Source organism: Rhincodon typus, chromosome 23 (genome assembly GCF_021869965.1).
Source record: "Rhincodon typus isolate 14 chromosome 23, sRhiTyp1.1, whole genome shotgun sequence".
NCBI classification, from domain to species: Eukaryota; Metazoa; Chordata; class Chondrichthyes; order Orectolobiformes; family Rhincodontidae; genus Rhincodon; species Rhincodon typus.
Genome location: NC_063354.1, coordinates 659,859 through 685,358, shown reverse-complemented (window position 1 = coordinate 685,358; position 25,500 = coordinate 659,859). Strand labels below are relative to the sequence as shown.

The 25,500-nt window shown below is 43.5% G+C and overlaps 1 protein-coding gene across 1 annotated transcript in view; it reads right to left on the bottom strand.

Annotated features, from left to right (window-relative positions):
• Positions 1 to 2,340: 2,340 nt before the first annotated feature.
• LOC109938231 overlaps positions 2,341 to 25,500 on the bottom strand; it is a 33,940-nt gene continuing 10,780 nt past the window's right edge. The window contains exons 4-11 of the mRNA XM_048610723.1: positions 23,752 to 23,835; positions 17,197 to 17,294; positions 15,561 to 15,751; positions 15,366 to 15,455; positions 10,599 to 10,682; positions 9,584 to 9,646; positions 4,140 to 4,303; positions 2,341 to 3,146 (exon numbers count right to left, since the gene is read on the bottom strand). Coding sequence (XP_048466680.1) covers positions 4,179 to 4,303; positions 9,584 to 9,646; positions 10,599 to 10,682; positions 15,366 to 15,455; positions 15,561 to 15,751; positions 17,197 to 17,294; positions 23,752 to 23,835 — 735 coding nt within the window. The 3' untranslated portion in view covers positions 2,341 to 3,146; positions 4,140 to 4,178. The remainder of the gene's footprint in view (positions 3,147 to 4,139; positions 4,304 to 9,583; positions 9,647 to 10,598; positions 10,683 to 15,365; positions 15,456 to 15,560; positions 15,752 to 17,196; positions 17,295 to 23,751; positions 23,836 to 25,500) is intronic.

Below are 25,500 nucleotides of genomic sequence, written 5' to 3'. Positions count from 1 at the left end.
CCCTTGAAATCCTAAAGTGTTGTGTCCACAAGATCAAATGACATCTTCATTTGGGTGGTATTTCTAACGCTTCTCAGGATTAATCCTTTCAGACCCACATACAACACAAAATGGGCCAGCACTGGAGGAGTACAGAGCCCTCAAAGATTTGCTACAGAGATGGAAAGAGGTAAGACCACAGAGCGATTGGAAATGAGGATAAGAATTCTGGAATCGAGCCATTGCCCAGGCTGTCTGTCTGTAGGTCAGTTTGGCCAATTGGTGACTCATATACAGAGTGAACAGGAGGATTTTTGTGGAATATTAAGAGTGAGGAACCCTGCAGTCAAAACATTGGGATGTGTGTGCTGCCCCAGCCCTGACAACTTAAACATGGAACTATACCATGCACTGTCCTCCACCCCAATCTCTGGGTTCTCTATTCCAGAGAGTGGTGAGAGCTCGCTCACTGAATATATGTCAGGCCGAGCCTGGTAGATGTTAGATCTCTCAGAGAATTGAAGGGTGTGAGCAGGGAAGGAGGGTTAAGGCTGATGACCTGCCATGATATAACTGAAAGATGGAATAGGTTCGAGGGTCTGTATGGCTTACTCCTGTCTCTTATATTGTTAGGTGCCCTTTGAGTGCTGAGGAGAGTCAGTGCATTATAAACAGTGGATTGTATTCTGATTAATTTGGCTGTCTGGCTCTGATACTGTAAGAAATATTTCTTCAGGCTGCAGTTCTGAAGCAGTTAGTTCTGTAACACATTGATATGAATGTACAGCACCATACACAACATTCTTACATCAGAAACAAAAGCAGTCATTCCAAATGTTGCAGGACAGGAAGATTTGAGTAACGCTACAGTCCAGTCAAGGGTGAACACACTCACAATGCCTTATCTCAGATACATGGTCACTTTTTTGGTTTGCCCAGAGTTTGTACTCAGAACAGAGCACTGAACCATTTGAGATTCTCAAATATATCAATGTCCCATGCATCTGGTTTAGATACAGAGTGATCTTACTCTACTTTGCCCCATCCAAATGTTCAACTCTGACATCAGAGCAAGATTGACCTTTCTGATGCCATCCATCTAGTGCCCTCTGTAACTGAGAGAGCCACAGGTGCCCAACTAGGGCACTTCTTTGGGTCCCATCTGTGACTGGAGAAGAGTTTTCACATTGGACCCCTTGCAGCCCAAAGACAAAAAGATATTTGGATGCTCTCTGTCTGGGCTCTCAGTCTGGTCTGGATTTGAGCTTGTATTGAGAAAGTGAAAATCCCTCACAGGGAACATCCTTTATTAAAAGCAATATCCTGCAGATGCAGCATGGGGGCTCAGTGGTTAGAACTGCTGCCTCACAGCATCAGGGACCTGGGTTTGATTCCAGCCTCGGGCAACTGTCTGTGTGGAGTTTGCACATTCTCCCTGTGTCTGTGTGGGTTTCCTTTGCATGCTCTGGTTTCCTCCCACAGTCCAAAGATGTGCAGGTTTGGCCATGCTAAATTGCCCAAAGTGTTCAGGGATGTGTCGATTAGGGGGAATGGGTCTGGGTGAGATACTCTGAGGGTGGGTGTGGACTTGTTGGGCCAAAGGGCCTGTGTCCACGCTGTAGGGATTCTGTGCTGGAGATGTGAAGTTAAAAACAGAAAGTGCTGCAGAAACTCATTAACAGTTCTGCAGAAGAATTGTATTTAGATGTGGAATGTTCCCTCCGTTTTTCTCTGTATAGACGGGGCCGGACCTGCTGAGCTTCTGCAGCACTTTCTGTTTTTATTCCAGATCATTAGCAGAGCCCTAGATCACAGCCAGGAACAAGACCTGGCACTCAGCGCTGAAGGTAGATAATGCTGCTGGATAATAACGCAGTGAACACACCAAAGGATTAACTTTCAAGGTGGGATAATGTACAACTTTCTTCGTGGGTGATATGTGATAGTGCAATGTAGAGTTTTGACTGAGTTCATTCCTGAGTCATATTAAGCTGGATATCAGTTAGAGCTCAGGGTATGACAATTATAATAGAACCATGATAAAGTGTTTATGGCTCCTGCAGGTTGACTGCAGTTTCTAGCTTCCTGAGCTGATGCTATCCAAGATGTGGAGGTGCTGGTGTTGGACTGGGGTGGACAAGGTCAAAAATGACACCATCAGGTTATTGTCCAACAGGTTTATTTGAAATCACAAGCTTTTGGAGCCTCAGTCCTTCATCAGGTGCTATTCAGGTCTGCTCCGAAAGCTTGTGTTTTCAAATAAACCTGTTGGACGATAACCTGGTGTCGTGTGATTTCTGACCTTCCTGATCTGGAGGACAAGGAGAATAAATCACAGTACCCAGCGACCTCTGCTGGAAATACAGGTGCAGGCCAGTGTCTGTGATGCCCTCATGGCCAAATACCTGACCCATTGTCTAGGAATAAGCATGAAGAGTGGTTACTTGGATGAGGAATAGCAAGATAGAACAATCCTGAGACAGGGACCAGCACCTTTAGGAGTGGTTGGAAGAAAATTGGTCAAAATTTCATAAGAGAATCCTGTGTATCACTGAATTCTGCCAACTGCTGTAAATTATAAAAAGCAGCAACATGTACTCTGGCCTAACTTAAACAGGAAGCAGTGTATGCACAGATGCAACTAATAGTCTGAATTTTATGGTCAGTTGTATAAAGCAGACACAGAGTTCCAATTTACTTTTGTTCAAAATGTTACCTTCTGGCATGGGATTACTGAATAACAAGCTCCACCACATAAAGAGGAGGTTCACCATTAATATAAATGTATTTTCTCAAGTGTTTTAACATTATACTGGGCAAATTAATATTATACAACAAATTCAAATGTGCCATGAACACTTGCAGTTTAGCAATTGTCGAAACAGAGGCTCTCTCAAATTGTGTGAAACATTATTTCCTTGAATATTACTGATTTACAACATATTCCATGCGTGCTTGAGTGACTTTGTACACAACGTAGTTACCTAGGTGATATTTTCAGCATGTAATAAAGACAATAAAAATGATGCACGACTGTGTGTTCCTCCTCCTTGGTTACACAATCAAATAAGGTGGAAGGTACTTTTGTGCTGTTTCGTTTGTTTCTTGTAGGAACTCCTTTTGTCTCTCCAGTCTGGAATTGGTATTAGGTTGGAATAGATGAATTCCTATTGTGGGGTGGGAGGGGGGAAACAAGGAAACATATTCAATATTGATACATTAGTCTGTTTATAACAATCATTAATTAGAATTACAGACCTGACTAATTCTCTATTTCAGTGTGCGGCTGAGACACGTTAGGGAAATCCCCAGTTAATTGGATCCTAGCTAGTTCTGGCGTTGCAAACCGAGCCCATTGCCTTCCCAGGAATTTTATCAAATAAAATTTCATATCAATCCACAAATGGTAATATTAGGGCACATGATCAAATGGTTGGTCCATAAAGAGCATCTTAAAGACATTTAGGGTCCGGATAGTTGTGGACATCACCATTAATGGTGGAGTGATTAAAATCAGGAATATTAAGATGCCAGAATTAGAGGAGAGAAGGTTGTGAGGTTGAAGGAGACTACAGAGATAGAGAGAGGTGAGCCTATGGAAGGATTTGCAATAAGCATAATGTGGCATTGCTGGACTGGGAATCAATGCTGATCAGTGAGCACATGGGTGATTCAGTAAAGCTTAATAAACAATGAATAGTGAAACAAATTAGGGGCGGCACGGTGGCTCAGTGGTTAGCACTACTGCCTCACAGCGCCAAGGACCCAGGTTCAATTCCAGCCTCAGGTGACTGTCTGTGTGGAGTTTGCACATTCTCCCCGTGTCTGTGTGGGTTTCCAGTTGTCTCCGGTTTCCTCCCACAATCCAAAGATGTGCAGGCTAGGTGGATTGACCATGGGAAATTGCCCGTGGCGTTCAGGGATGTGCAGATTAGGTGGGTTACAAGGGGATGGGTCTGGGTGGGATGCTCTGAGGGTCAGTGTGGACTTGTTGGGCTGAAGGGCCTGTTTCCACGCTGTAGGGATTCTGTTCAAATTGAGGAGTTCAAAATAGAAATGGGTGGGTATCTCCTTGAATAATGTTCCTGTTGCCTTTCAGGTAACAGTTTGTAGATGGGCACAGACCATAGGCATAATGTTGTAGTTAGTTGCTAACCTACATTGTGACAGATACAGGAGTTTCCAAATGTATCCTGCACTCATTGGGGTGTCTCAATGGAGTCCAGCCAGTGGCATGTCAAAATCCTGCAGTCTGAAATTACTTCATCCAACAGTCCTGTATTGGAGCTGGAGGTGACTGGTTTATCGGTGTAAGATTGAACATCTGAAATAAAAACAAAACAGCGATTGCCAAACCACTCTGAGTTACAGAAGTAAATGAAGCAGGAAAGATGGCATTAAATGATTAATTGGATCAAAATAGTTGCAAGAGTGTGGGGAGAAAGCAGGAGATTGGCATGAGGTAATGATGCCCATTTGAAGAGCCAGTGTAGATACAATGGACTTATTGGTATCCCTCGGAGAACAATTTTGTGATAATTTCAGTTGGTAACTACATGGAGGAAACATCAGGCTGAAACATACTGGCACAAAAGCAAAATGTGCCAGATCAACTCAGCAGCTGGCAGTCTCTGTGCAGAAAGAAAGAATTAACGTTAGGAGTCCAGTATGGTTTGAATGGGATTCAGATTTGCAGCATCTGCATTATTTTGTTTTCCCTGAAGTATACCAGGGTTAGATAGCTTCAGCTGCACCAGGTAACCACGGGAACCTTACAAGTGACCACAGTATCCTGAGCAAGAAGGAACTGGGAGACTGAGAGCATTCAGTATTCTGGCTGCACCTGAAAAAGAAATGCTGCAAGAGTGAAATGCTGCAGGCTGCCAGTGTTTGTGTGTCAGCAGGAGCTAACCCTTTAATAAGAACAAGCAGCAAACTGGAACAAATAGCTATAAATGTGGCAGAGCTGGGAGTGAATCACAAGGTTCACATTCACAACATCCACCCACTTCTCTCCATTTGTGTAGAAATATAGAATGGGTGATGACACAAAAGTAGGCCATTCAGCCTGTCATGTCCATGCTGGCTCTTGGCAAGGGCATCTCAGCTAGTCCCACTCCCCTCCTTATCCCCCACTGTCTTACAATTTATTTTCATGATGTTTTCCAATTCTCTTTGAAAGCTACAATTGAATCTGATTCCACTCCATCTTCAAGTAATGCATTCCAGATCCTAACCACCCAATGCATCAAACAGCTTCTCTTCATGTTGTTGCCGGCATTAATCTTATATTGAAATCCTCTGGTTCTTGACTTTCCACCAATAAGAACTGGTTCTTTCTTTGCTGTCTCGGCCCTTCATGTTTTTGAATAACTCTCATATTTCCTCTCAATCTTCTGAAAGAATAATAGCCCCAGCTTCTCTAAATTATCCATATAACTGAAATCACTTGTCCCTGGAACCATTCTCCTGCACTCTCTCAAATACCTCCACATCATCCCTAAAGTGTCACAATTAGTTAGAATATACCAGTTGAGGCTGAATCCATCTGTTATGAAGCTTCACCACAACTTCCTTCTTATTGTATTATATTTATATAGCTCAGAATTCCATACAGCCTTTTAACCATTTGCTCAACTTGCTTTTCAGTTTCCAGGGAGTTGTGCACATATGCGGTCAGGTCTCTCTTTTCCCACATTTCTTCTACAATTTTCTGTTCTTTTTTAATTACCACTTCTTGTTCGTCTGATCAAAATATTTTACTTCACACTTCCCTGCTTTAAGTTTTGTTTACCATGGGTCTGCCCAAGTCTATTCTATTAGTGTACCTCACAAAAAGCAATTATGCTGCAAAGGCTGTTATGTAGCATTTTCTCAAACACCTTTTGGAAGTCAATGTGCACCACATCAACACATTGCCCTGATCCAACCTCTCTGTTAACCTCATCCAAACGACTGTTTCCTCTTACTCCATGTACCATGGCCCCCCAGCCCACCCCCCCAACTCCTCAATTCCAGGGCAATGGGTGGGAGTGTCCTCCTCAGACAGCATGGATGCTGCTGCAGCTTCAGGGCAGTACAGAGGGATGTGAATCCACCAACATAGCTGAGATAGGGATCTCAACAGTAGGACATTCGAAGTGCTTTGCTCTGGCATGGAGTTCCTCCATGTCACACTCTCAATACAAAGCAGTAAGGGTGGAGCAGGGAATTGTACAGTTCTACAATGTTCTTAGGACAGGAGGAAGGCACTCAGCTCCTCAAGCCTGTTTTACTAATCAGTTCCATCATTCCTGATCTGTACATCTCAACTCATTGGCATATCTTTGCTCCTTATCCCTCCATAGTTTTATCTAACATTAACACACCCATTTCAACCCTAAAAGTTCCAACTTCCTTAGCTTCCCTACAGTCTTATGTGGGAGATAACTCCAGATTTCTAAATCCTTTTGGGTTACCTTCACTATTGAACAAACTCACTCGAATGTTGCTTTATTTCTTTGATTCCCACCAGAGGAAGCAGTCTCTCTGTATCTACCCTGCTGAATCCAATAACATTGTAAAAACCTTGATCTGATCACCCTCAATCTTCTCAATACAGGGAATGCCAGATACGTTTATGTAACCTATCCTCATAAATTATAACTTATTTACAATCAGACTGGAGAATAACCAATCTTCCTTAGTTTAAGAAGGACAACAGGGATAATCTGGGAAATTACAGGCTAGTGAGCCTTACATCAGTGGTAGGGAAATTATTGGAAAAGATTCTTAGGAGGAATTAAGAGGGCTAAAAGGGGCCATGAAATGACTTTGGCAAACAGGATTAAAGAAAATCCCAAGGAATTTTGAATGGACAACAAGCAAGAGGGTGGCTAGGGAAAGGGTAGGTCCACTCAAGGACAGAGGAGGGAATTTATGCGTGGGATCAGAGGAAGTGGATGAGGACTTTAATGAATACTTTAGATTGGTATTCACAAAGGAGAAGGACATGGTTGATGGTGAGTTTTGGGAGGGGTACATTGATATTTTGGGGCATGTCAATATAAAAAAGTGGGTGTTTTAAAAAGCAATAAGGTAGACAAGCCCCCAGGATCTGATGCAGTCTATCCCAGAATGCTAAGGGAGGTCAGTGAGGAAATTGCTGGGGCTTTGTATAAAATCTTTAGAACATAGAACATTACAGCGCAGTACAGGCCCTTCGGCCCTCAATGTTGCGCTGACCTGTGAAACCAATCTAAAGCCCATCTAACCTAAACTATTCCATTATCATCCATATGTTTATCCAATGACCATTTAAATGCCCTTAAAGTTGGCAAGTCTACTATTTTTGCAGGCAGGGCATTCCACGCCCTTACTACTCTCTGAGTAAAGAACCTACCTCTGACATCTGTCCTATATCTATCACCCCTCAATTTAAAGCCATGTCCCCTCGTGCTAGCCATCACCATCCGAGGAAAAAGGCTCCCACTGTCCACCCTATCTAATCCTCTGATCATCTTGTATGTCTCTATTAAGTCACCTCTTAACCTTCTTCTCTCTAACGAAAACAGCCTCAAGTCCATCAGCCTTTCCTTATAAGACCTTCCCTCCATACCAGGCAACATCCTTGCATTCTCTTTAGTCACAGGAGTGGTCTCAGATGACTGGAGAATTGCCAGTGCCATTCCTTTGTTTAAAGAGGGCAACAGGGATAATCTGCAATATTACAGACTGGTGAGCCTTACATCAGTTGTAGGGAAATTATTGGAGAAGTTTCTTATGGATAGGATTTACTCATTTGGAAAAATATGGACTTATTAGTGATAATATTTGTGTAGGGAAGGTCATGTCTCACAAACTTGATTGAGTTTTTTTGAGGAAGTGACAAAGATGATTGAAGAAAGCAGGAGAGTAGATGTTGTCTATATGGACTTTAGCAAGGTCTTTGACAAGGTACTTAATGGCAGGCTAATACAAAAGGTGAAGTCACATGGGACCCTTGGCGAGTTGGTAAGATGGATACAGAACTGGCTTGGTCATAGAAGAATAAGTGTAACAGTGGAAGGGTGTTTTTCTGACTGGAGATCTGTGACCTGTGATGTCCTGCAGGGATCGGTGCTGGGACCCTTGTTGTTGTAACATATATGAATGATTTGGAGGAGAATGTAGGTGGTCTGATGAATAAGTTTGTGGACAACACAAAGATTTGGAGAGCTGCAGATAGTCAGAAGGATTGCCAAAGGATACAGGAGGATATAGATAGGCTGGAAACTTGGGAGAGAAATGGTAGATGGAGTTTAATCCGGAAATATGAGGTGATCCATTTTGGGAGATCTAATGCAGGAGGGAAGTATACAGTAAATAGCAGAACCCTTAGGAGCATCAACATACCGAGGGATCTAGCTGTACAGGTCCACATTTCCCTGGAATTGGCAACATAAGTGGATAAGATGGTCAAGAAGCTGTATGTCATGTTTACCTACGTTGGTCAGTGTAAAAGTATACTCTTATACTACATAAAGTATAAAAATTGGCACGTCGTGTTGCAGCTGTATAGAGCTTTAGTTAGGCCATATTTGAAATATGTACAGTTCTGGTCACCATGCTACCAGACGGATGTGGAGGCTTTGGAGATGGTACAGAAACGGTTTACCAGAACGTTGCCTGTTTGGAGGGTATTAGCTGTGAGAAGAGATTGTTCAAGTGATAACTAGCCAAGTTTGTCCATTGAAGGATTAGGTGCAACCTAACAGAGGTTTACAAAATGATGACGGAGGCACGGATAGAATGGATAGTCACAGCCTTCTTTGCCAGGGTAGAAATGACAATTCCTAAGGTCATAGGTTTAAGGTAAAAAGGGAATAGTTCAAATGAGATGTGAAAGGCAAGTTTTTTTTTTTACACAGAGTGGTGAGTGCCTGGAATGTGCTGCCAGGGGTGGTAGTGGAGGCAGACACAATAGCAGCACTTAAGAGGCATCTTGACATATGTGATAGGAAGGGAATAGAGGGATATGGACTGTGTTAAGGCAAGGGGTTCATTTAGAAAGGCTGAAGGGCCTATTCATGTGCTGTGCTGTGCTGTTCTTTGTTCTCTTTGTTCCTTGCACCATTCCCCAACTTTCTACACATTGTGTCCATTCTTTAAACCCTTGTAATATTCTGGGGAAGGTGCTGCCAGCTATTCGTGGCCAATAAATCTGACTGGAGGTGCAGTGACTCGAAAACTCAGTGCAGTTACTCTGTTGGAGTGTGATCAAGGCTTTGCAACTGAAGCACAACTTCCTCCAAATTGGCAATCCAGGCTTTTTGATGCCACCACACTGGATTGACCGCACTGGAGACACTGCATTGGATGTGACATGATAGATGTACCATGCTTGGTATTTCGGGGGACTGAGAGGTAGCAGTGCCAAGAAACCACTATAGAATAAATACACATAAATGGAATGTGCCTCAGCTGCGATGCCTTCCCTGTTGGGATAGCCCACTCACACACACTGTCGAGGTCACAGTTGGACAGTGAGGAGCTGAGGGTGTTCCTGAAACTGCTGTAAAAGGAGGAATCGCTGCCATCAAGATAGGAGTACGAAGGAGATTCAGAAAGGAAGACAATTACTTACTGGAGTCAATCTTTAACTTCGCAAAGGATTTAGGAACATCATAAATCCCACTCTGACAATTCACTGACAAGAAAAAAAGACAAAGTCATGAATATACATCAGGGACTAAAAACATTAACCACATAATATCTTCCTCTTGTTCTCCCCCTCTCCCCCACCACTGTCTTCAGCCACAGAGGGATCAGGAGACACTTGCTCCTCACAAAGTCTTTAACGATATTTCTCTGCAAAGACCCGCTGAGAAAATTACAATAGCCTAAGGATATCGGAATCTCCTTTCTTTTTCTCTCTTTCGCTGTCTCTCTGTCTCAGGGGAAGCACAGTTTCTGATGCTCTGGCTGTGGGAACCAAGTTTTCCTCTCCATGCTGCTAAGTTGCTGATTTCAGCTGCACTGCCACAGTCTTGGTCGGGGAGGGTGGGCGGGTGGGTGGCGGGTGTGGGGAGGTGGGGGTGGAGCAGGGGAGCTGTGGCGATGCGGCCAACTGCTTGTGAGGGAAAGAAGAATGGATGAGGAATGGGGTCATTTTATGCAGGTGCCTGGGCAGTTGAGACTAAATAACAACATTATATACTTGAATAATTTCCAGAGCTTTAGGAGCAGAACTCTGCATCAGTACATAATATACAGAGACCTGTGTACATACTTAAATCAGGTACACATAACCCCATGTGTATATTGAGATGAAATATACACAGACTTATGGGTACATGCAGAATGGATAGAGCCCAGTGTGGACTGATAGATACTCACATGTACATTTAGGTAAACCGTACTGAACTCTGCACGTACATTTATGAAGATTTCTATCTGCATTGAATTATGATGCACACAGATCCTTTGTTTGTTTAGTACAATGAACATAACTCTGCTATATGTGGTTTGAGATTGGTGCAGACTGGAAGTGTAGCTCTACAGTGTTTCTTTAATTGCTGGAAAATATTTCTAGGCTCATTCATATGTTGGTATGCAACAACATTTTAATTCCATTTAAAAGGCAGTGTTAATACATGTACCTTTGTCAGGAACCTCAGACCGTGGACTCCGAGCAACGTCTGTCTTCAACTCCCCTTTATTTGGGAGCTGGTTACATGTGACATCTATAAATGAAAGAAAAGATCATCAAGCCAAACATTAAATGCAATGTCTGGTTTGTTGAGTAAGAGGAGTGTTTCACAGCTGCACACGTGGTTCAATCGGTCAGGATGGGGAGGACAATCTCTTATTTGTTAAGCGTAGATAAGACGCTATGTTTGTGTAGATGAATCCGGTCAGAAAAGATGGGTCTCTCTGGAATCCTGGATTAACAGTTATCCCTTAACCAGTTCGTTATCTGGTCATTATTACATTGCTATTTGTAGGAACTTGCTATACATAAATATGCTGCTGTATTTCCTACCTATCAATAGTGATGGTATTTTCAAAGTACCACATTGATTTTAAAGGTTTTTGGAATGTTGAGAGGCCCTGATCAACCCTGTAGAAATATAAGGTGTTTTTTTCTCTCTGTGGGAACAGATCCTTTTGGACTCCTAAGAGCTATTCAGATTGAGCTATTCAGTAAATAGTGATGACAGCAGTTTGAACAGCTGTCTGCATCTGGGAAAAACAATCTCTCTACAAAGCAGTCCACAGTCAACAGGTTATTGCTGTTTAATGCACTTATAGTTCAGTTTTGTTTCACAGAAATACACAGCCCACATTGGTTTGAGATAAACAGAAGAATTTTCTATTTCTAGAATCAGTTAGTCAGACCTCCAAGACAGCAAGGTGCAGAGCTGGATGAACACAGCAGGCCAAGCAGCATCACAGGAGCAGAAAGGCTGACGTTTCGGGCCTAGACCCTTCAGACTGAATTCGTAAGAACGTCTTACAATGCAAATAAATGTCATTTCATTACAAAGGTGACTGGGTGGCACATTTCGCTAAGAATATCAACTGCAGCTCCTTGTCCTGAATGCTTGTTTCCTCTTTGTTCCTCTCTGCCCAGTTAACATGTCTTTCCTTTACGCACTGCCACAGCTTCACACTGATCTTCCTTCATCCTTGTATCACTCAGCACTTCCTTTCCTGGTCACTCTGACCATACACACACGATCATCATTATAGCACTTTTAGATAATCCTCGGCTGGTCATTAGGAGCATGGGGCAACAAATTTCCAAATAACCTCGACACAAATTAGAATCTCACTCCGAAGCGGATGCGAGTAGTGCAGCAGGGACAGCCCGGTCTCTGCTCTGCGAGTCAGACATCTTTTATAGCATGCAAGAAGCAGCTGGCAGCACAACACCTGGTCCAGTAGGGAGTCGGATCCAATGCTGGGTTTCTGAAAGTGTGAAGGATGCTATTCCTTGGCTGTGAAATCCCTCATCTTGGTGGGTGTAACCTTATTCTAAGAATATGGAATTCTACAGCAAATAAAGACATCATGTTTGTTGGAAAAGGATATTGCAGGCTATAAGGCAGGTGTTAAGAAACAGAGCAGCTGCAATTGAGCAGATAGGCAGGTCACTTGGGCTATTTACTGTTCTTGAACTCCATGCCGACCATCATGGTTATACAGTCTCTATCAAAGAGCCATCCTATCAGTTCCACTTTCTTGTTTTTTCTTGCAATAATCCTGCACACTTCCCTGAACACACCTTCGAAAAGATATTATTGAGACTGCTCTACTGCTCTTTTCAGGTGCATTGCTGACCAGAATGATTCACCGTGTTAAAAAAAAGTTTCTGATCTCACCTCTGTCGAGATTAAAGCACGTGTTTGGATAGAACAAAGAACAACAAAGAAAGTTACAGCACAGGAACAGGCCCTTCGGCCCTCCAAGCCTGCGCCGATCCAGATCCTCTATCTAAGCCTGTCACCTATTTTCCAAGGATCTGTATCCCTCTGCTCCCTGCCCATTCCTGTATCTGTCCAGATACATCTTAAATGACGCTATCGTGCCTGCCTCTACCACCTCTGCTGGCAATGCGTTCCAGGCACCCACCACCCTCTGCGTAAAGAACTTTCCACGCATATCTCCCTTAAACTTTTCCCCTCTCACCTTGAAATCATGATCCCTAGTAACTGAGTCCCCCACTCTGGGGAAAAAGCTTCTTGCTATCCACCCTGTCTATACCTCTCATGATTTTGTAGACCTCAATCAGGTCCCCCCTCAAACTCCATCTTTCTAATGTAAATAATCCTAATCTACTCAACCTCTCTTCATAGCTAGCACCCTCCATACCAGGCAACATCCTGGTGAACCTCCTCTGCACCCTCTCCAAAGCATCCACATTCTTTTCGTAATGTGGCGACCAGAACCGTACGCAGTATTCCAAATGTGGTCGAATCAAAGTCCTATACAACTGTAACATGACCTGCCAACTCTTGTACTCAATACCCCGTCCGATGAACGAAAGCATGCCGTATGCCACCTTGACCACTCTATCGACCTGCGTTGCCACCTTCAGGGTACAATGGATAGACTGTATCCACTCGCCTATTGGAGAGGGAACTGTGACAACTCAACAAGGTTTGGTCAGTGGTGTTAATGATGGATGTAAAATGGAAGTGTCCCAATAATATTGGTGTCATGAATAAATCCAAGAGGAGAGATTGGCAGGGCCCTAGAGAAGGTGTTGCCAGTGAAACCCCAATTGTAGGCTGTTGATAATTTCAAGGTGTTGTCCCATATCTATCAGTTCCCTAAGATAGCTGACTTTGGGAGCAACAGGTACATAGGCTTCCAGAAATACGAGGAAGTCATTTAGCCCCTTGAGTCTCTTCCACCATTCATTTAGAATGCAATTCATTCATTTGGACACAAGTCTTACCTCCAGTGACCATCTCTAATTCCCTTATGTAATTGCAAATGGCATGTAAAATATAGCATCAGGAAATGGCCCAGAGCAGCTGCTTACTGGAGTGTGCTACAATATGCCACCTGGTCAATGATTATTGTGGTTTATGGAAACAAACTGAAAAGTTTACATCCACTGGACCTTATAAACTACAGGAGCAGTTCCTCTTCATTTGATGAACCTTATGAACAAGGAGCAGGAGTAGGCCACTCTGCCCTTCAATCCTGCTCCACCATTCAATAAGGCCATGGCTGATCTGGTTACTCCATTTTTCTACTAACTCCAGGCAGTCTTTCACCCCCGTGATTATCACAAATCTATCAACCTCTGCCTTAAAAATAGCCAAAAAACTTTGCTTCCCATCACTTTTTGAGGAAGACTCACAAACACCTGTGAGAAAAAAACAATTCCTCTTCTTTACCTTAACTGAGTGACCTCTTATTTGTAAACAGTGAGCTTCAGTGTTAGATCCTCCTGCAAGAGATAACACTGTCTCCTCATCTACGTTGTCAAAACCCCTCAAGATTTTATACAGTTCAATCAAATTGCCTCTTCAAAAACCCAGCAGATATAAACTCAGCCTGTCCAATCTTTCCTCATAAGACAGCTTGCTCATTGCATGTATTAGTTTGGTAAACCATCTCAGATTTTCTTCCAACAAATTTGCACCTTCCTTGAATAAGGAGACCAATACCATCCACAGTACTCGAGATGTAGCCTCACCGATGCTCGATATAACTGAAGCATAACTTCCCACTTTTTTCCTTTGACTCCCCTCACAATGAATGATAAACACTATTAACTTTCCAAATTACTTGCTGGATCTGCATACTAGCTCTTTGCAATTTATATGCTAGGACACCCTGATCCCTTTGCAATCTCTTGTCATTTAGATAATAAGCATATTTTTTAAAATTTCAAGATGGACACTATCACATTTCCCACAACATATTCCCTTTACCAGATTTTTACACACTCACTTACCCAAGCTATATCCATCTTCACAACTCACTTTCCTACCGATCTTTGTGTCAACAGTAAATTTAGCTCCCATACCTTTTGTCACATCATTTAAATCATTTATCTAAATGGTTGTGGCACACTACCTCTGATACGTTCCCAATCAGGAAAAGACCCATCTATGCCTAACATCCTTCTGTGAGCCAGCTAACCTTCTGTCAATATATTTCTGCTGATACCATGAGCTTTAATTTTCTACAATAGCCCTTAATGTGGCAGCACACACTCCAGGAAACAGATTTTGACTCAGTTTATCATGATGCCTTTACATAGCTAAGCCCCATGGGGCTGCTCTCTCATTACAGAGAGAGAGAGATGACTGGTGGTGGTTTAACCTGACGGTCACCATGCCTCAGGTGAAGGAGAAGTTGAGAATAAGGGTCCTCATGGTTATGACCTCATCTGGAGCAGGAATGGAACTCACGCTGTTAGTGTTACTCTGTCACGCATCAGCTGTTAGTCCCAGCCAACCGAGCTAACGGACCCACAATGCAATACTAAACACATTGCTCATTTTGTACTTACAGCTGGTTGGTGAGTCCAGTGTAGAAGCAACATCCTAGAGAGGGGTGTGAGGAGTGAGGGGGAGGAGAGGAGTGAAGGGGAGGGAAGGGGTATAGCTGTCACACCCTCCCCTGCTTCCAGCCCACTCTCAGTGTTCCTTCAGATTTATTACAAGCCTCAGATATCTGCATAGTCTGAGGAAAAGGAGGGATGGTGAGGAGCCGGTGGGGAGAGGATATCACTGCCGTCTTGCTGCTCTCGGACCTGTTTCAAGAACCAGACTGAGAGCAGGAATCCACTTACAAAACCCAACGGAACCATGGAAATGGCACAATTAACTTAAATAATTTCATATTAAGTTCAGCAAATTAAGTAAACAAACACTGTACAGTCCCGAAATTCACACTGTTACCTTTGGAGAAGTGTATGGTTTCATAATCCACATCCTCCTCCCCGGTACTGGACAATGTTACACTACTAGAGTTCACATAGTAAGGTTCATCTGCAATTAGACATCAGACACCATCATTAATAAATTAACCACTGACAAATTAACTTCAGTCTCAAAGCCAGCATCCAATTCTTCCATCAGAACTTTGTGACTGACCAAAAATGTCTGAACACTTCTTCAGCAGAGTTTCCGGAGGGGCAGCTGGAGATTTGTGGAGATGTGCGGTGGCTGAGATGAAGTCATGACTCAGTGGGTCTGAGGACCTGAACAGCCTCGACGGAACCTGTAGTTTGTCTGTGTCCTCGCAAAGAGAAGCTGCTCGTTCAATAAGGCAGGGGATGTCATGCCTGGGAATGGGAGGCAGAGATACAGCGTGAAGGCTTTCTCAAACCAGGAGAACTTCCCACTGCACGAAAAATATAGTTCAACCTAACACAGGCATCTCACTCCTCATGTGTACAACCTGTCTCGGTGCTTCCCTCAAACGGAAGCATACAGACATTCTCACATTATTCTTTAAATCAGTCTTTCTCACATTCTCATTATCCATCTCTGTCTATAATTCTCTTGCTCTCAAAAACACAATGTGTGTCTTTACAAGAGATAGTAAGAGCTGCAGATGCTGGAGTCAGAGACAACAGTGTGGAGCTGGAGGAACACAGCAGGCCAGGCAGCATCAGAGGAGGAGGAAAGTTGACATTTTGGGTCAGGACCCCACTTCTGAAGAAGGATCCCGACCCGAAATGTCAACTTTCCTGTTCCTCTGATGCTGCCCGGCCTGCTGTGTTCCTCCAGCTCCACACTGTGTTATCTGTGTTTTTACAACATGCATAAGCCCCTTTCCACCATTGGCACCTTCAAACATAATTTTCTTTCACACACATACATAGACTCTGTACCAATCTTGAAGACTTACAATTTTTTTTAAACAGAATGGACAGATGGCTGAAGAAAAGTGTATATTTTCCTAGTTTCACATCTTACTGGGTCCTGCACTTTGTCACTTTACTGCCACATTGTAAATTCTGATATGTTTGCCCCTTCATTCTGGGATTGGATTTAGATCAGGTACATTTTTTCCATCCATGTCTGCTTTGAATGGAAGCATTTCCATATCAAGCAAGTATTGCTGCTGTTCTCAATGAAATCTCTGACAGATTTTAACAACGTCCTCTCTCAGTGTGTATTAGTGACCGATTACAAGATATTGATGGTTCTTTAGGTCCCTAACCTCCCCACCACAGCATCCAACTCCAATTCAAATTTCTCCCAATGGTTTTCTCTGTATTACTCCATCTGTAGGATTATTCCAAGGATTCAACATTTAGAATAAATCATTTCTTCCCAATACTTATTTTCAATTCATTCTGGATTCAAAATGAGCAAGGATATTTTCTTTTGGACAGCAGGTTGAGAAGCAGCTTTGAAACAATTGGCAAGAAACCCTGAGGGGAAGTGAGGAGGCACTTTAAGGTGTTTGGTAAATGAACCAGTGGGGAATTCAGGTTAAGAAAAATTTTATGTGGCTCATTGCTACAATGTGAAAGACAGTCCCCGAGAGAGTGTGGTGAGTGGATGTGCTTTTGAAGATGAACAATCTTTGGGGTTATGGGAAGGAAACTGCACTCTGGTAAAATCGGAAAGCTCTTTCTAAGAACTGGTACAGGGGTGAATGACAAGTTTCTCTCTATGCTTAATAGTTCAACGACTGGTCAGAAGTCTAATCCTTTCTGGTTTACTCCAGGCTAAGGTCCTGGATGACAAGGAAAACTTGCTGCTGGGAAAAGCTCACCAGGTACACGCTGAATTCTTCTTCCCTGGTCCGGGAAGCTGCATGGCCTTCCACAGGAACTCCATCCAAACAGCACGCAAGTCTGAACTTTCTGCAGCCTGGTACAAGAAACAAGAAGAGGAGATTCAACAAGGTGCAAAAGAAATGAGCCTGTTGAGATTTCTTAATTGCTGTGACAAAGCACTGGAATTGACTGTGAGGACTGAGCACAGTAAATCTGGAACAAAGCTGACCACTCAGATCAATTGACTGACATCATATTTACAGCACAGAAACTGGTCTGTGCCACTGTTTATAATCTGCAGGAGACTCTTTTTCAACCTGCATCATCTCACTTCTTCAATTCCTTTCTCCCTCATGTGTTTGTGCAGTTTCCTTTCTAATTCTTCGATTCTGCTCACCTCAACCCCTTCCTGAAGCACAGAGTTCCACATTCTCACCAATCTCCTGGGAAGGAATTTTCTCCCAAATTCCCGATTGGATTAGAGATATTGATAATTGCTATTTCTGGTCTCTCCCACAAACTCTTCATCATATTGATCAAGCCCCTCGAGAATCTTAAAGATCACTATCACAGTTTTCTCTTTTGTACAGAAAGGAGTCCCAGCCTGTTAAATCCTTCCTGATAATTATCATCAGTAATAGGATGGCTCATCACTGGAAGCTGTCTAAGATACAAACATAGTCCAATTTAGTTGATTGCTAACTGGTGACTCAGGCCTGAGCTAAATGGCTAAAAGCATTATTTTGCTCCTCTAAGACAAAGGACCAGGATGTGGCAGATTTCATGTCTGGGCTATAGAACTGAACCATTCCATTTTTGTCATAGAATCCCTATTGTGTGGAACCAGGCCATTCGACCCATAGAGTCCACACTGACCCTCTGAAGAGTATCCCACCCAGACTCACCCACTACCCTAACCCTGCGTTTTCCCATGGCCAACCCACCTAGCCTGCACATCTCTGCACACTGCAGGCAGTGTCCAGGACATCTCTGCAGGAGTTCCTCAGCGTAGTGTCCTAGGCCCAAACATCTTCAGCTGCTTCATCATGACCTTCCCTCCACCCCATGGGGAACTACAACGCTGTTTATTCCTGTCTGTCACAAAAGCAAAATGGGTCAGAGGGCCGATCCATGGTTTACAAAAGAAATAAGAGATAATATCCGATCCAAGGAACAAGCATACAGATTGGCCAAGAAAAATAATGCCCGAGGATTGGGAACAGTTTAGAATTCAAAGAAGGACCAAGGGATAGATTAAGAAGGGGAAAATAGAGTACAAAAGTAAACTTGCAGGGAACATAAAGATTGACGTTAAGAGTTTCTATAGGTACGTGATGAGAAAGAGATTGGTAAAGACAAATGTAGATACCCTACAGACAGAAACAGGGGAATGTATAATATGGGACAAAGAAATGGCTGAGGAACTGAATACATACTGTGGTTCCATCTTCACAAAAGAGGACACAATCAGATACTGGACTTGTTGGAGAATGCAAGATTTAGTGAGAGGAAAGAACTGACGGAGATCAATATTCGCAGGGAAATGGTGCTGGGAAAATTGTTTGGATTGAAGGCTGATAAATCCCCAGGGCCTGATAATCTACATCCCAGAGTACTTAAGGAAGTGGCTCTAGAATTAGTGGCTGCATTAGTGATCATCTTCCAGAATTCTATAGACTCTGGCAGATTGGGGGGTGGCTAATGTCACTCCAGTATTCAAAAAGGAAGGTAGAGAGAAAACAGAGAATTATGGGCCAATAAGCCTAATATTAGTAGTGGGGAAAACTCCCGAATCCATTATCAAGGTCTTTATAGTGGAGCATTTAGAAAGCAGTGTCAGGGTCAGACAGTCAGCATGGATTTATGCAGGGGAAATCATGCTTGACAAATCTGTTGGGATTCTATGAAGATGTGACTCAGAGTTGACAAGGGGAAGTCAGTCGATGTAGTATATTTGGACTTTCAGAAAGCATTTGATAAAGTCTCACGTAAGAGATTAATGTGGAAGATAAACATATATGGGATTGGGGAAAGTGTATTGAAATGAATAGGGGACTGGTTGGCAGAGAGGAAACAAAGAGTAGGGATTAATGGGTCAATTTTCAAATTGGCATGCAGTAACTAGTGGGGTGGCACAGGGATCGGTGCTGGGACCCCAGCTATTCACAATATATATTAATGATTTGGATAAGGGAACAAAATGTAACATCTCCAAGTTTGCAGATGATACCAAGTTGGGTGGGAGGGTGAATTATGACGAGGATGTAGAGATCCTTCAGCATGATCTGGGCAGGTTGGGTGAGTGGGCAAATCAATGGCAGATGCAGTATAATTTGGATAAATGTGAGGTTATTCACTTTGGAAGCAAAAACAAGAAGGCAAATTAGTACCTGAATGGCTGTAAATTGGGAGAGGGGAGTGTGCAGTGGGTCCTGGGTGTCCTTGTGGACCAATTGCTGAAGGTAAGCATGCAGGTGCAGCAGGCGGTAAAGAGGCAAATGGTATGTTGGCCTTCATTGCGAGAGGTTTCGAGTACAGGAGCTGGGATGTGTTGTTGCAGTTATACAGGGCCCTGGTGAGACCACATCTGGAATATTGTGTACAGTTTTGGTCTCCTTTTCTGAGGAAGGATGCTCTTGCTCTCGTGGGAATGCAGCGAAGGTTTACCAGGCTGATTGTGGGGATGGCGGGTCTGATGTATGAGGAGAGATTGACTAGGTTTGGATTGTTTTCTCTGGAGTTCAGACAAATAGGGGGGGATCTCAGAGAATTATAAAATTCTAACAGGACTAGACAGGGTAGATGCAGGGAGGATGTTCCCGATGGTGGGTGTGTGCAGAACCAGGGGTCACAATCTGAGGATTCAGGGTAGACCATTTAGGACAGAGATGAGGAGACATTTCTTCATCCAAAGAGTGGTGAGCCTGTGGAATTCTTTACCACAGGAAGTAGTTGATGCCAAAACATTGAATTTATTAGAGAGGCGGCTAGATATAGCACTTGGGGGGAATGAGATCAAAGGTTATGGGAGAAAGCAGGATTAGGCTATTGATTTGGACAATCAGCCATGATTGTGATGAATGATGGAGCAGGCTTGAAGGGCCGAATGGCCTCCCACTGCTCCTACCTATGTTTCTACACAAGGTCAGAAGTGGGGATGGTGGCTGATGTTTGCACAATGTTCAGCACCATTTGTGACTCCTCAGATACTGAAGCAGTCCATGTTCAAATGCAACAAGATCTGGACAATATCCAGGCTTGGGCTGACAAGTGGCAAGTAACATTCACGTCACACAAATGCCAATCTATGGCCATTACCAATAAGAGACAATCTAACCACCGCCCCTTGACATTCAATGGTGTTACCATCACTGAATCCCCCAGTATCAACATCCTGGGCGTTATCATTGACCAGAAACTCATCTGGACTCGCCACATTAACACAAGACCAAGTCCGAGACTAGGAATACTGCAGCGAGCAACTCACCTCCTGACTCCCAAAAGCCTGTCCACCATCTACAAGGCACAAGTCAGGAGTGTGATGGAATACTCCCCACTTGCCTGGATGGGGGCAGCTCCAACAACATTCAAGAAGCTCAATACTATCCAGGACAAAGCAGCTGCTTGATTAGCACCACATCCACAAACATCCCACTCCTTCCACCACCGACGCTCAGTAAAAAGATGCACTGCCAAAATTTACCAAAGATCCTCAGACAGCACCTTCCAAACCCACAACCACTTCCATCTGGAAGGACAAGGGCAGTAGATACTTGGGAACACCACCCCCTGCAAGTTCCCCTCCAAGTGACTCACCATCCTGACTTGGAAATATATCACTGTTCATTCACTGTTGCTGGGTCAAAATCCGGAATTCCCTCCCTAACGGCATTGAAGCAGCAGGTGGACTGCAACGGTTCAAGAAGGCAGCTCACCTCCACTTCTCAAGGGGCAACTAGGGACAGGCAATAAAAGCTGGCCTGGCCAGTGATGCCCACATCCCACAAATGAATTTTAAAAAGTGTAGCAAGGCCACCTAACCTATACTAAATTGACTGGTCTTAGTTCAGGTATGCGAGCTTGCACACAGATTTAGCCGATGCATCTCTAAGTTAAAGAAAAGGAAAACCAGCCATCAGCCAAAATGATGGCTAAAGCCATCTCAATACTTTGAAAGTTTGCTTACAATGAAAACTAAACTGTAACAAGTGAGGGGGAAGCTTTCACATACACTTAGCAACAACAATGGCCTGAATTTCTCTGGTGTGTCCAACACAGCAAAACATCTCGGAGTTATAAACACAATGTGAGCAAGCTGCTCAGGCAGATGATCTCGAGGAGGTAGATTTTAAGGAGTGTCGGAGGAGAAGGAGATCGAGAGGCTGAGAGGTTTAGGGAGGCATTTCCAGCCCAACTGGCTTTGGCAGCTGCAAACACAGCTGCTAATGGTGGATTGATTAAAATCAGGGACGTTCAAGGGGCCAGAATTGGAGGAGAACAGAAATCTCAGGTGGTTGTAGAGTTAGAAGCAATTATGGAGACCAGGGGAGGATTTGTAAACAAACAAAGCAGTCTCAGAAAAACTGCTGGCATTTCAAACAATCACCATCTGCTTAATGATATGTTTTTAAAGATCAGGTATCGACCTTAAAATGTTTGCATTGTTCCTATGTTCCTGGGTACATAAACAGCTTGAAGTGTAAACCAAAGCACAATTTATCTCAGTATCCTGATTACTAACAAGCAATCATTAATTATGAAAAAGGAAAAACACAGTTGACAAAAAAGGGTTTTGGATTGGGGGAAAGCAGATTTTTATTAAAATAAGGCATGATCTTACCAAAGTAACTTGGGAACAGCTACTTCTGGGTAAATCTACAGCAGAACATTGGGGTGGGCTTCAAAATAGAAATGGGGGAAGTACAGGCCCAACATTTTCCCTTTAGGGTGAAATATAGGAGCAACAAGCCCAGGGAACTCCAGCAATCTCAGCATGTGAGAAGGAAAAAAGATTTTTAACAGGTCCAAAGGGAACAAATCAATGGAAACCCTAGTGGAGAGTAGAAAATTCTGTGCTTAAACAGTGCCTTAGACAGTAATGGGGAGAGTAAAGATGGGGATGAGAAACACTGGTGGGTAAGATTAGAGAAAATCCCAAGATGGTATATCAAGAGGAAAAGAATATCTAGTAAAAGAGTAGGGACCAACAGAGTAATCTGTTTGTGGAGCTGGAGATCATTGGTAGAATCACTTCACATCTGTCTTCACTCTGTAGGAGGAGGATGTCAGGAAGAGGGACTGTGAGGTTCCTGAGCGGACTGACATTGGGAGTGAGGAGGTTTTGGCAGGGCTAAAAGTGGACAAGGCCCAGATGAGTTGTATCCCAGTTTCCTGGGGGGAGATAAAGGAGGAAATTACAGGACCCAAATTTTTAAATGCTGCCTGGTCAGAGGAGAGGTGCCAGAGGACTGGAGGACAGCTATTGTGGTTCCATTTTACAAGAAGGTGGTAGAGATAGATCTACAGACCAGTGAGACTCCCATCAGTGGTGGGGAAAGTATTGGAGAGCATTCTGAAGGACAAAATTAATCTCCATGTAGAGAGACAGGGGTTGAACAGGGATAGTCAGCTCAGTTTTGTCAGAAGGAGGTCAGGCGGGTAGATGAATTGATCAGATGGGCAGATGGAACTTGACCCTAATAAGTGTGCGGTGATGCACATTGGAGGGCATAACAGGACAAGGGGGTATTCGATGAATGGCAGGACATTAGGAAGCTCAGAGGAACCCACAGATTCCTGAAGGTGACAGGACAGGTTAATGGGGAGTTAAGAAGGCATAAAGGGCATGGGGTTGGGGGCCGGGGGGAAAGCTGTGAGAATTGGGGGGGGGCGCAGTTAGAGTGTGAAGGGTGGTGCAGGGATGCGAGGACTCACCTATGGAGAGAGTGTGGTGGGGGGAGTTCAGGGAGAGATTGTGGGAGTGTGGGATAGGGGAGGAGGACCCATAAGAGGGGGGTGGGAGGGAAGTGACCTGTGGAAGGGGAGGGGGGGTGTGGGGTGGAGGGGGGGGCAGCTTGCTTCATTCCTGGGGTGTGCAGGTGGACAGGGAACATTCACAGGGTTTTCCAGCCGAAGGCTCAGGTCTCACGGTTTAGTCAGCTCCAGCTATTTAAAATGGGTCACACAGCAGTTTACAATCATATAATCCATACAGTGCAGAAAGAGGCTGTTTGGTCCATCAAATTCACACTGACCCTCTGAAGACCTACCTAGACCTACCCCCTTATCCTAACCCTGTATCCCTGCATTTCCCATGGCTAATCCATCGAGCCTGCACATCCCTGGAAATTGCTGGAAAGACTCAGCAGGTCTGGCAGCATCTGTGGAGAGAAAATGGAGTGAATGTTGGCAGTGGTTGCTGCTTCAGGGCTCACAGTTCAGGAAGCTCTAACTTATATCAAAACCTGCCCAATATGATCCACAATACAGCAGGCTCACAGTTTTATCTAACTCCACCGGCTCAATTCACAACCTTACACAATCAGACTTACCAGCAATTTCCTTTTCCCGTTTTTCATAACTATCTCAAAGGAATACTCGCGGTTGGTGGCTTTGACTTCTCTCACAGACTGAACCTGTTGTGGCATAAATTCTGTGATTAGTAGATTCAATTTGTTGCTAATTATATTTGTTTATTTGCATTTTCTCTTCCTTCTCCTAAGCCCGAACTGCATTACAACCCCACAGGAATGCTCACTGACAGGCACCTCACTGAAATGGCCATGTTTTTGTGTGCAGAGTCCAGACAATGGGTTTCATGATGGATGTTAAGCTAGCTAGCCTGTGGTTAGTTTAGTTGATTGAACTGATCAATAAACACTTCAGATCAGCAGGTGCAGATGAATCAATTCCAAATTTGCACCTCACTGTCAAAGGTCCATTATTCTTTGTATAACGCACAGAGAGGCGCTCTGCTCTGAGCTCCATTGTATGGATCTGAGCTCATGCTCACGCTCCCAGCTGCCCAATCCTGGTAGGTGCTGAAAGAGGACTGCACATTTCTCAGACACGATCCTGAAGCCCAGGCTGTCCACTGGGGTGGGCGGAAAGGAACCTATAATATTTGAGGAGGAGAAGGCGAGTCTTGACAGAACTGATGAAAAAAAAAGAAAAAAAAAAAAAATCACTGGACTTGAAACATTAACCCTGTTTCTCTCTTCACAGATGCTGCAGATTTGCTGTGTCTCTCTGTTCTTTGTATTTGATTCAGATTACCAGCACCTGCAGTAGTCTGATTATTTTTTTTCTTCGAGCTTTCACAACTGTCCAGCCCAACAATAATCACTCAACCATAATCCAAAAAAAGACAGTCCAGTTATTTAACTCATAATATTGAAAAACTGAGGTAATGTAACTTGCTTTCTTTTTGTATTCAAGATTTGTACCTAGATACTTTGTACCTAAGATAGTGCAGTGTGGGGCGCCATTGTAAACTTTTCGCTGTACTCGAGTACGCATGACAATAAACCTAATTCTAATTCTAACATTATCTCATTGCTGTTTGTGGATTTGGCTGCACACAAATTGGCTGCAATTTTCCAACATGATATAAGTGACCACAATTCATTAATTAATGCACCATGGGAAGATCTGAGGTCATGAATAGAAGATTTTTCAAGACAGGGTTTTGAAGACTTTTAACTGTTGGAACTCTTGCAGATTTGACCGAGACAAGGCAAGCTGCAAACAGCAAGCAAAAACACCTCAAGGTGGATGAAAGAACCAAAAAATCTCCCTTGGAATGTGAAAAGAGAGAGAGTTCCTACAATCCACACCCATTAAACTTTGTACGAATTCAGGAAGACATTAACAAAAGGAACATTTCAGCATGGCTACCACAAACACACCCAAAAAGAACATTTGGGAAATATAAACTGGAACCAGTATTTCAAGGGAGGTTCTGTGAACTTTGAGATATTATTAAAAGGGAAGTTACTATCTCCACTTCTCTTTCTCTCAGAGGAATGGATCTGGTTCCCTTGAAGCAGCTTCAGGAAGTCAAGAACTTTAAAAATAACTGCAATATTTGCTACTGCCTAAAGCATCCAAGCAACCCTAGCCTCAAGTTTAAACTGGACACTTTGAAAGCCACCAAATGGACTCCAAACTATATATTTTTTTCTATCTTCCCTTGTATTACTAATATCCCCCTCTAACTGTGTATGTGTGGGAGAGAGACAGAGTGTGTGTGTATGTGTGGGAGAGAGACAGAGTGTGTGTGTGTGTGTGTGTGTATGTGT